The sequence below is a fragment of the Hypanus sabinus genome, chromosome 6, assembly GCF_030144855.1.
Source record: "Hypanus sabinus isolate sHypSab1 chromosome 6, sHypSab1.hap1, whole genome shotgun sequence".
Lineage (NCBI taxonomy): Eukaryota > Metazoa > Chordata > Chondrichthyes > Myliobatiformes > Dasyatidae > Hypanus > Hypanus sabinus.
The window spans coordinates 85,706,790-85,718,986 of NC_082711.1; the positions used below are offsets into that span (position 1 = coordinate 85,706,790).

Below are 12,197 nucleotides of genomic sequence, written 5' to 3' on the forward strand. Positions count from 1 at the left end.
CATTATTTATAGCATTCTCTTCTTGTATCTGTTTCTCCTCCCAGCCCAATGACTTTGGTCTGGTAGGGAGGAAAAGAATCTTACGATAGTTAACTTACTCTTATATTGTTAAAACTTTAAACTGATTACTTTTTGGCTCTCTGCAAAATTACAAGGGTGATTGATAACCTCAAGCCATATCTTCAACATTTGTAGCTCCAGGCCTCATTAAAATGTACTCTGTTATCCTGGCTACTTTGTTTTTAAAGAAAGTCTACTGAACCGATTACAGTTCCCCTATTAAATATGAGTGTTCTGTTCATTTTTTACCTGTAAATGGAATCAAATGTACCTTGGGTGGTTGCAGCTAGATTTGGTTTTGCTCTGATATGCTGAATTCTAACCCTGTAAATCTAAAATTTCACTTCCATGTAATTATTACGGGGGCTAAGTTAGAAAACACCAGAAAACAAGGTAAATTGATCATGGTAAATTGCCCTGAGTCAGTTGGTATGCGTTACAGTCATGCGGAGTTAATGGAAATATGAGGAGAATAACAAATAGCATTAATGAAGGATCTGTGTTTGAGGGACAGCATGGATTTTGGGAGAGGTAGATAAATTCATGATAACAATTAAAACTATTGATTTGTATTTAAGCAACACTCAGCTTCATTTGGATGGAGATTGAATTAAATGTAAGGTGTAGGCATTGTGCAGTATTGAGTTGAAAGAGGAGAACTTTTGTGCATCAAGTTATTTTGTGCACCTTTTAAACATGATTGTGCTCATTTGCAAAGTCTCTCCAGTTGGGAAATTGGGCACCTTAGCACAGATGTAGTTGGAGACGGTCCAGAGGAGGTTCATGAGAATTTTTCCACGATTGAAACGGTTAACGTATGAGGAGTGTTTGGCTCTCTGCCTGTACTCAGTGGATTTTAGAAGAGCGAGGGGGGGATCTCATTGAAACCTATTGAATATTGAAAGGCCAAGACAGAATGGACATGGAGAGGTTGTTTCCCATAGTGGAGAGCCAGAGGGCACAACCTCAGAATAGAGGGATGTCCATTTAGATGGAGATGAGAATGTACTTCTTTAGCCAGAGGGCAGTGAATTTGTAGAATTCATTGCCACAGGCTGTGTCAGCTGTGGTTCGATATTTTAAAGTGGAGGGTTATAGTTTTATGGTTCGACAGGGGTGTTAAAGATTATGTGGAAAAGGCAGGAAAATAGGTCTGAGAAGGATAATAAATCAGCCATGATGGAACAGAAGAGAAGATTTGATGGACCAAGTGGCCTAATTCTGCTCCTATGTCTTAAGGTAATTCCTCTCTGTCCAGGTGTATGATCCAGTACTGACTGAAACTTGTGCTGAATTGTGCCTGTTGTACTTTTCACCTCGTCCAGCTGTTAAAACAAGGAGTGAATCAAAAGCCAAGTTGATGATACCATAGTGGTATTCACGATAGGGCACTGATATTCAGCCCTTTAGTTGTACTTGAGCTTGTGATGCCTGATCAGTTTCAACACTGGACTAGTTATCTGTGAACTTGCAACAACTTTTAAATATAGGGATTAGAGCTTCTGATCTTTGCTGTATTGTGGTCCTGCGTTTGGCAGTTGGTTTGGGGCCAGTAAAGATATAGGATTGGGGTGTCAGTCAGATTGTGAAATTTGGATGGGGGCAATGTCTGTGGCTAGACAAGCTGTAGAGACATCTATTTGCCATCTCTTGCCCCCACAATGGAAGTCTTATGCTGCTGTGGCTGCAGTGGAGAGTGCATTTCAAGTTACCAGGCAGGTGTCAATTGGCCTGCTTACCAGCTGCAACCATCAGGAAACACAGGGAGAGTGTCTTAATGGGGGATGGGAGGCTGTTTCATGGAGAGCATCCTGATAATTTTTTTAGAAGTTAATTTTCACCAGTTTTTAAACTTGAGCAGCTTTTCAGGTTGGGTGCACCCATTTAGCATTCCAATCATGGAAGAAATGCAATTTCTTGGCAGTTGTTCTTTGAGGTTTGTATGGGGAAATTCTTTCTTGAACATAAGATTTTAAGAATTGTTTCTTCCTCTTCCATCTTCCAGCAACTTGATTTGCATTGCTGAAAAATTGGTGTGGACGATGTGCGATTAAGTTCATTGGGTACTGGCATCGGTGTTGAGGAAGGAGGGAGCTGTTCCAATAGGATGGACTATGTCTGAACCAGGTGGAGTCCATCCCATTGGAATGGGACCAGATTCCTGGCAACCTGCATGTCCAGGGCTATGGACAGGGTTTAAACTAAGTAGTAGGGGGAAAAGTAAGGATAAAATAAATAGGAATGATAGCTTACCTCAGAATAAAGAATAAGACAAAGTTATTAAAGAGATAAGAATTTAACTTCAGGCAACATGAAGGCAAATTTGAGAAGAATCTGGGCACTAGGTAGGTTACACAATCTTCAAGACTCGCGATCCTGGGGATAGAGAATTATGACTATACTATCCCCAGTTACAAAACTGCATTTCTCTTCTCTCCCCCTCACCCCTCAAGCCCTTGAATAGCTTCCTGAACCACAGTGCCATGGTTCAGCTGCGTATTCTTCCTATAGGTCCCACTCCCATCTGCACAGGGAGCAAGAGTCCCAGATCTAATCAAGGGTTGAGGCTGCTTCAGAACTTCGGCTTGTTCCTAACGAAGAACCGCATCTGAAGTAGTTAATCTAATGGATGTGACTGCGTCCAGGTAACTCTTCCCTCCCTGATGCATTGCAGTGTTTGAAGCTCAGATTTCAGCACATCAACTTTGCACCTGATTTCCTTGAACAACCCACACTTGTTGCAGATGTGGTCATGAGGAACCACAGTGGGGTCCACCAGCTTCCAATATTATGCAGTTCCAACACATTACCTGATCCTGAACTTTATTTAATTAGTTATGATTTGAAGTATTTTATTTAAATACTTACTGTTTAAAAAAAACCTATAGTACAATGATAAAAAGTGTGTCTGTGGGATGTGGTAGAGTTAAAATGGCTGGGAATTGGGGGAATATGGCTGTTACAGAAAATGGAGCTTATATACTCAATAAAACAATCCCTCAATCTGTGTCTGAGCCCTCTGCTGTAGAGGGGGCCACACCAGATACAATAAATGACCCTGATGGATTTGCTTGTGAACTTCTGCCTCACCTGGAAGGACTCTTTAGGACCCTGAATAGGACCATAGACATACTGTAGGAGCAGAATTAAGCTATTCATCCCATCAAGTGCGCTCTGCCATTCCATCATGGCTGATTTATTATCCCACTCAACGTCATTCTCCCTGAAATCCTGATGCCCTTGCCAGTCAAAAACCTATCGACCTCCACTTTAAATATACAGAATAACTTGGTCTCCACTGCAACCTGTGGCAGTGAATTCCACAGATTCAGCACTCTATGTTCAAAGAAGTTCCTGCTCATCTCTGTTCTAAGTGGATGTCCTTCTATTCTGAGGCTGTGTGCTCTGGTCCTAGACTCCCCAGTATTGGAAATGTCCTCTCCACATTCACTCTATCTGGACCTTTCAATATTTGATACGGTTTCAATGAGATCCCCTACACCCCCTCATTGTTCTAAACTCCAGGCCTGAGCATTCAAACTCCTTTCGTACGTTAACCCGTTTATTCCCAGGATCATTCTTGTGAAGCTGCTCTCTCCCCTCTCTAATGCCAGTGCATCCTTTCTTAGATAAGGGGCCCAAAACTGTTCAAAATACTCCAGTTACAGTCTGATCAATGCCTTGTAAAGCCTTGATATTACATCCTTGCTTTTATATTCTAGGCCTCTCAAAATTCATGCTAATGTTACATTTGCCTTCCTTACTACTGACTCAAACTGCAAGTTAATCATTTGGGAATCCTGCAAAAGACTCCCAAGTCCCTTTTCACCTCTGAACAGATGAATCTGCTGATGGAACTCAAATCCTTGACAAATTGCAGACCCAGCAGACTTGGTTACTGGAAGAATGCCAAGTACAGTAAAGTACACATATAGAATGTCCTTGAATGAAGCTGCTCTTGGATAGAAAGGTGTGACAATGCTGGCTGTTTTTTTGAAGCTACCACTGGCGGTGTGCAGAGCTAGTCTTCACTTGCAACAAGGAAGAAAAAAAGGCACATATGATTGATCTACTTTGGGTTAATTGTTTTGTTATAATGCATAACAAAATTGCTCACACAATTTTGTCTAGTATTGAGTTCAGTTCCAGAAAGGCAGCACTTGTATCAAATTAGTGAATTGATGCATCTGTCTGCATTGCATCTTTAGTAAACAAGCTGTTGGTTGCTTCATTTGTGATGAAGCTTTTTCTTCCCTCAGGAATGTTTCTTTTATTTGTTAAAGAGCAAGCATTGACTATTAGACTGGTAGACCAGAATAGAGTAATATTTCATTCAAGACACCATTCAAACTACATTACTCATATTGCACTCAAGGATCTAGTAAACATTTCTGCTGCATGAGCGAATTTTCTAATAATTAATTAGTTTTAATGTTTAGAATTCAAATTAGAATCATTTTCTAACCATCTAATCAGATTATATTAAAAACCTGGCTTAGCCTCTTTATTAATCTGAATTTTATGGGTTGAATGTGATTAACATTTTTAGTCCAACCAGTGGTATTCACATATTAATTTGCACATGGTAAACTAACTATTGTTTCTTTTCCTTAAGTGAGCTGAATTCAAAATTACAGGATACTTTGGAACAAATTGAGGTAATGCTATTAAGTAATTTTTGCTAGAACTAATAAATTATATAATGTAAAAATGCTAGCATATAAAGTTAGAAGCCTTAAATTCTTGTTGACAAGCTATAGAACATGGAGCAGTATAGCACAGGAACAGGCCCTTCAGCCCACAATGTTGTGCCAACCTAATTAAATTAGTAATCAAATGCTCACTCCACATAAATTATTCTTTTCTATATGTACAATGTCTGTGTCCTTCCATTTCCTGCATATTTGTGTGTTTCTTTGAGCCTGTTGAATACTATTGTATTTGCCTCCATCACCACTGCAGCCAGTGCATTCCAGGCACTTACCACAATGTATAAACAAAAACTTGCCCCCCATGTCCTTTGAACTTCATCTCACTTACCTTTAAATAGAAACCCTCTGATTTTTGACTTCTTAACCCTACTCTAAGGACACTGGCTGTCTACACTATCTGTGCTTCTCATTTTGTAAACCTCTATCAATCTCCCCTTAGCCTCCGAGACTCCGGAGAAAGTAACACAAGTTTATCCAATCCTGGTTTATATCGTGCGCACACACACTCTTATCCAGGCAGCAACGTGCTAAACCTTTTCTGTACCCTCTCCAGAGCCTTGACACCCTTCTAATGCGGTGACCAGAATTGAATGCCATGTTGTAGATGCGGACTAACTGGTGTTTTATAAAGCTGCAATGTAATTTTCTGACTTTTGAACTCCATTCCTAAACTAATAGTCAAATATACCATATATGTACCTTCTTGACCAGCCTATTAACCTTGTGCAGCCACTTTGAGGGAGCTATGGACTTGGATCTCAAGAACTCTCTGCACATCAACACCGTTAAGGGTCCTGCCAGTAAAAGTGTACTGTCTCTTTTTATTTGAACTCCTAAAGTACAATCCCTCACACTTGGCATGGTTAAACTCTATATGCCATTTGTTTGCACATATCTTCAACTTGTCTATATCCTACTGTATTCCACGCTGTCTATAACACCACCAAACTTCATATGTTTTCTTTCCAGGTCATTTACCACAAACAGCAGAGGTCCCAGTGCAGATCCCTGTGGAATATCACTAGCCACAGAACTCCAGCCAGAATAATTTCTGTTGACCACTACTCTATCTTCTATGGGGAAAGCCTATTTTGAATCCAAATGGCCAAATCACTGGGGATTCTGTTCCAATGTTATGGATGAGCCTCCCATGAGCAAACTTGCCAAGTGCCTTACTAAAATCCATGTAGACAATATCCACAGTTCTTCATTTATCACCTTTGTCACCTCTTTGAGAAACTTAATAAAATTCGTAAAACATAACTTGCCTGGCAGAAGGCCATGCTAATGATCCCTAATTAGGCTATGGTTTTCTAATGTTCATAAATTCCATCTCACAGAATCGTCTCTGAATAGCTTCCCCTCTCTAAGTAATTTCCTGCTGCTGACGTGAGACTCACCGGTTAATAGTTTCCAGAATTAACCTTATTTCCTTTCTTGGATAATCGGACATTAGCTACTCAGTAGTCTGTCAGACCTCAACTGTGGCTGGAGTGGACACACATGTTAGTCAAGGCTCCAGCAATCTTATCTCTTGCCTCTCGATAATCTGGGGTGTATCCCATTATGCCCTTGGGTCTTATTCACCTCAAAGTTCTTAAAAAGACTCGGCGGTATCTCCTTTATCTCAATGTGCTATCTTATTGTTGTGCTTATTTAAATTGTGTAAGTAAACTATGCTCTTAAAGTTATAGTAACTTTAAAGTTTTTGCTTATTTAACAAATTTGTTAAGGCAATGACTTACAATTATATTATGGTACGGTCAGAGAACAGTTCAGATCCCTCCTTTCCCTTTGTCATTACCAATATGAAATTGCGTATTTATTTTATCACTTAGAAAATGATCAGTTGTTTGTTTAGTTCTTGGTAAAACACCAGTGTAAGTTCAGGAGGACTTTTCTATAAAATGATTGGCTGAGACTGTTTTACATCTCTTGGTCAGGCTAAAGACCATAAGGTGAGCAGGGAGTATGTTACCATCTAAAAGGCTAATTTTGTTTTAACCATTCATTTTATAATCTGATTGTTGTTATCTTGTGTCAGTGGATCACTTGTTCAAATATGATGAGTCCTACATATAGAGATCCCTTATTATCTTTAATTTGTAAAGATGCCTTTGTGCATATTAATTTCATACTTTCAAAACAAACTGTTGAAGAATGGTCTTAAAAATGATTTGCTTAGTTAAATACTTGATGTTCGCTAACTAGTTTGGATAACAGCAGAAATACCTCTTGCCAGAAGTTAATCAATGCAAAGATTTTCATTCAGCCTTTGTTTATTCTGTCCATTTCTTTACCAGCTGTGTAGCTGTAGAAACTTTAAAAAAAGTACTTAGAGAATTATTGACCTACTTAACTGAAGATAGTGACTCAATTATGTACATACCCTGTTCATTAAATTCCTGTCTTTTATTGCTTTTAATTTAGGAGCAATTAGATGTAGCTCTGTCAAAAACCTGCAAGCACTTTGAAGTTGGTCATTATACTAAAGTCCAACTTGCTTATAGACTACTGGGAAAAACACAGGTAAATAGAATTTAATGCTGCACATATTCAGTTTCACCAAATATGCTGTATTATTGATTAAAAATTTAATTATCTTTACTTTGCACCATAAAATTCAATGCACAGAAAGACTTGATGCTTTGTAAAATTTACCCTGCTGCAAATATTTTTTTCAAATTTTCCTTGTTAAGATTGAAAAATCAATGCCAGGCTTTAATATGATGCTGAGGTTGAGTGAAATGATAAAGCTGAGTGCATTGAAACAGTGTGTAGTGGCACGAACAACTTTTTTTTTACTGTTCTGTCAGTTTTCTGTTTTAGAAATGGGCCAGCCCTTAGCTCCAGGTTTATGCTGAGACAGTGCTTCCATTTCGCGATTAACTATTTATGCACCCTCCTCCCAAAATTTTACAGTATTTTTAAGTGGTTTCATAATTTCATAGACACCACTGAATTTTCTTGAGAGGACTATAAGCAATCAAGTAGGAATGGAGCGGTCAATAAAATTGTTGCTGATCTCTTGCCTCAGTCATTTTCAAATATCAGCCCTATGTTGAATCCCTTAATAGGATGCAGAAGTGGGTTGAGAAGTGGCAGATGGAGTTCAGCCCGGAGAAATGTATGGTGGTACACTTTGGAAGGACAAACTCCAAGGCAGAGTACAAAGTAAATGGCAGGATAGATGGTAGTGTGGAGGAGCAGAGGGATCTGGGGGTACATGTCCATAGCTCCCTGAAAGTTGTCTCACAGGTAGATAGGGTAGTTAAGAAAGCTTATGGGGTGTTAGCTTTCATAAGTTGAGGGATAGAGTTTAAGAGACGCGATGTAATGATGCAGCTCTATTAAACTCTGGTTAGGCCACACTTGGAGTACTGTGTCCAGTTCTGGCCGCCTCTCTATAGGAAGGATGTGGAAGCATTGGAAAGGGTACAGAGGAGATTTACCAGGATGCTGCCTGGTTTAGGGAGTATGCATTATGATCAGAGATTAAGGGAGCTAGGGCTTTACTCTTTGGAGAGAAGGAGGATGAGAGGAGACATGATAGAGGTGTACAAGATATTAAGAGGAACAGATAGAATGGACAGCCAGAGCCTCTTCCCCAGGGCACCACTGTTCAGTACAAGAGGACATGGCTTTAAGGTAAGGGGAGGGAAGTTCAAGGGGGACATTAGAGGAAGGTTTTTCACTCAGAGTGGTTGGTGCGTGGAATGCACTGCCTGTCAGTGGTGGAGGCAGATATACTAGTGAAGTTTAAGAGACTACTAGACATTTATATGAAGGAATTTAAGGTGGGGGGATATATGGGAGGCAGGGTTTGAGAGTCAGCACAACATTGTGGGCCGAAGGGCCTGTAATGTGCTGTACTATTCTATGTTCTATATCTCAAAAGAGGTTCACTAGGCTAATTCTTGGCTTAAGAAGGTTATCTTAACATAAAGGGCTAAAGAAATTTGATCTGCAGTAAAGCCCCATTAATGAAACATTAATGATTAATGATATGTAACCGTTTCTTCCCCCAAGCTATAACACTCCTCAATACCCGGAGCCTGGATCGACACCTTACTGCCCTATTGTATTGTTTATTATTTATTGTAATTCCTGCACTGTTTTGTGCACTTTATGCAGTCCCGGGTAAGTCTGTAGTCTAGTGTTTTTTACATAGTTCAGTCTAGTTTTTGTACTGTGTCATGTAACACTGTGGTCCTGAAAAAACGTCGTCTCATTTTTACTATGTACTGTACCAGCAGTTATGGTCGAAATGACAATAAAAAGTGACTTGACTTGACAAACAGACATTTTGGACTTTTGGAGGATATTTCTGTTAATAGTTCAACATTTATTTCTCTATTTTTGAGATGCTATACAGTAGTATAATAAACCCAGCAAGTCTGAAGAGAGCATGGGAAATGGGACCCTAGTGTATCAGAAGGGAGCACGGGAATCTGGGTCATGGAGCCTTAGAGCAAGTAAACAGGCCCTTTTGCTCCAAATATTCCATGCCAACCAAGATTCCCATCTAATAGTCCCATTTGCTTGCATTTGATCCATAACCAAACTATTTCTATCCACATACCTGTCCAAGTACTCTTTAAATATTAATGTACCTGCCACAACCACTTCCTTTGGAGGCTCATTCCACACTCTGGATGAAAAAGTTGTGCCTCAGATTTCTATTAAATAGCTCCCCTATGACCTGAAAACTTTGTCATTTATTTCTTGATTTCCTCATCCCTTGGGAAAAAGAATTTGTGCATTGACTCTGTCGATACCCCTCATGATTTTATTTACCTCTATAACACCAACCTCATTCTCCTATGCTGCAGTGAGATAGGCCACAAAAGTGCTCAACCTCTCTCTGTGGCTCAGTCCCTTGAGACTTCTAATCTCCTCCATGATCTTTTCAGCTTAATGCTGTCTTAGTAGCAGGGTGACCAAATCTTGAACACAATATTTCAAATGTGGCTTCACCAATATCAAGATATCAAGTTAAAATATCAAGTTAAAATTTCCATACTCAGTTCCCTCAGTTTGGTCAGCAAAAACTAACTTCCTGTCTACCTGTGAAGCCACTTTTGAGGAACCATGTACTTGTATTCCTAGCCCCGCTATTCGACAACACTCCTCCTGGCCCTACCATTCACTGTAAATGTCCTACTCTCATTTGTCTTCCCAAAATGGAACAATTTACACTTATCAGAATTAAACTCCTTTTACCCTTCCTCAGCCAACTTCCCCAGCTAATGAACATCCTTCTTTATAGATTTTGATGACCAGCTTCACTATCAATGGCGCTACCTATTTAAGTGTAATTTTACTGCTGTCGCAAAGCAACCCATTTCACACCATACATTATGTTTAATGACAATAAATATAATTCTGATCTGCAAACTTACTAGCCATGCCTTTTAGGTTCTTATTCAAGTCATTGATGTAGAATAATAATCGGAGGTTGGCAAGTGTTATTCCTTTGATGAAAAGTAACAGGGATTATACTGCACATTGTAGACAGTGATTCTTACGTTAGTGGTGGGCAAACTATTGGGGAGGATTTTACAGACAGGTATTTGGAGAAGCATAGACTGATTAGAGTTAGCCAGCATGGCTTAGTGAGAGGCAAGTTGTGCCTCATTAGTCTGATAGCATTCTTTGAGGAAGTAACAAAGCAAATTGATGAAGAAAGGAGTGGATGTGGTGTATGTGGATTTCTATAAGGCATTTGGCAAGGTTTCCTATTGCAGGCTTATACAAAGTCAGGAAGCTTGGGATCCAGGGAAACCTGGCTGCAGGGATTCAAAATTGGCCTGCACACAGAAAGCAGAGAGTGGTAGCATAGAGCAATGGAACACTACTGCATAGAAGCAGGCCCTTTGACTAATCTCGTCTCTGCTGAACGATGAACGTGTCTAGTCCCATCAACCTGCAGCCAGACCATAGCCCTCCATACCCCTCCCATCCATGTACCTATCTAAATTTCTCCAAAATGTTGAATGTGAACCCGATCCACCACTTCTGCTGGCCATTGGAGCATATTCTACATGGAGACCCTTGCTTTTTGTGCTTTTTTAAAGTGATTTTAAGGAAATGGAAGGAAGAGTTAGTAAGTTTGTAGGTGACAGTTAAGGTTGGTGGTGGTGTGGATAGTGTACAAGAAAGTTGTAGGTTACAGCAGTACATTGATAAGATACAAAACAAAGCTGAGATGCGACAGACAGAGTTCAATCTGGAAAATTATGAAGTGATACACTTTGGAAGGCAGAGTACAGGGTTGATGGCAGGGATCTTAGTGTGGAGGAATAGAGGAATCTTGGGGTCTAAATTCATAGATCCCTTATAGTTGCCTTTAGGAAGACGTATGGTATGTTGGCCTTCATTAGTTGGAGGATTGAGTTTAGGAGTCTGTGAGGTAATGTAGCAGCTCTGTAAAAGTGGTTAGACCACACTTGGAGCATTGTGTTCATTTCTAGTCACCTCATTATAGGAAGGATGTGGAAGCTTTAGAGGGGATGCAGAGAGGATTTACCAGGATGCTGCCTGGAGTAGAGAGCATGTTTTATGAGGAGCATTTGAGCAAGCTAGTGTTTTTCTCTTTGGGGCAAAAGAGTAAAGCAGGTTACTTGATAAGATGATAAGTGGCATAGAGTGGACAGGCCATGCCTTTTTCCTAGAGCAAGAATAGTGAATATGAGTGGGCATAACTTAAGGTAATTGGAGGTATCATAGGTAGGTTTTTTTTTGTTGCAGTGGTGGGTATGACTACGTTGACTATCTTTAATCAATCCATGTCTTTCCAAGTACATGTAAATCTTAACCCTCAGAATCCCTTTAGTAACTTACTGCATATTTTATGTTTCGGCTTTTGAAGTACCATGGGATTGTGAAGATCAACATCCAATTAATTAGATGCTGAATCATCAGAGTTTGTAAATGAACAGATTTTGGATTATTAGATATTTTTGTATGTTATTTGGAGTTTAGAAGTAATCTTACTAAGATGTTTCCACTTGAGAGGATCTCAAACAATGTGACCTGGTTACGAGATTAAAACACAATCATTTGTCATGAAATTTGCTGTTTTGCGGCAGCAGTACAATGCAATACATAATTTAAAAAAACTAAATTACAACAAGAAATATGCAGTGGACTCTGATTAATTGGGTTATTGGTTAATTGGGGCAGCTGCTTATTTAGGACAACACTTGAAAGAATAAAAACTAATCAAGAAGCTAGCTGGGGTTCCCTTCATTTATATGGGACATTAAGCTGTCCCTCTCACAATCACTCCTTGTCTGTTCTCCATCTCTCTCTGGTGCTCCCCTCCCCCTTTCTTTCTCCCTAGGCCTCGCGTCCTATGATCCTTTCCCTGCTCCAGCTGTGTATCCCTTTTGCCAATCATCTTCCAGCTCTTAGCTTCATCCC

General features: G+C 39.7%; 1 protein-coding gene across 2 annotated transcripts in view; it reads left to right on the forward strand.

Moving 5' to 3' along the window:
• Positions 1 to 12,197, forward strand: part of vps50 (VPS50 EARP/GARPII complex subunit) — a 200,031-nt gene that overhangs the window by 68,126 nt on the left and 119,708 nt on the right. For both annotated transcript variants that reach the window (XM_059972546.1, XM_059972548.1), the window contains exons 10-11: positions 4,676 to 4,718; positions 7,203 to 7,301. In XM_059972546.1, coding sequence (XP_059828529.1) covers positions 4,676 to 4,718; positions 7,203 to 7,301 — 142 coding nt within the window. The remainder of the gene's footprint in view (positions 1 to 4,675; positions 4,719 to 7,202; positions 7,302 to 12,197) is intronic.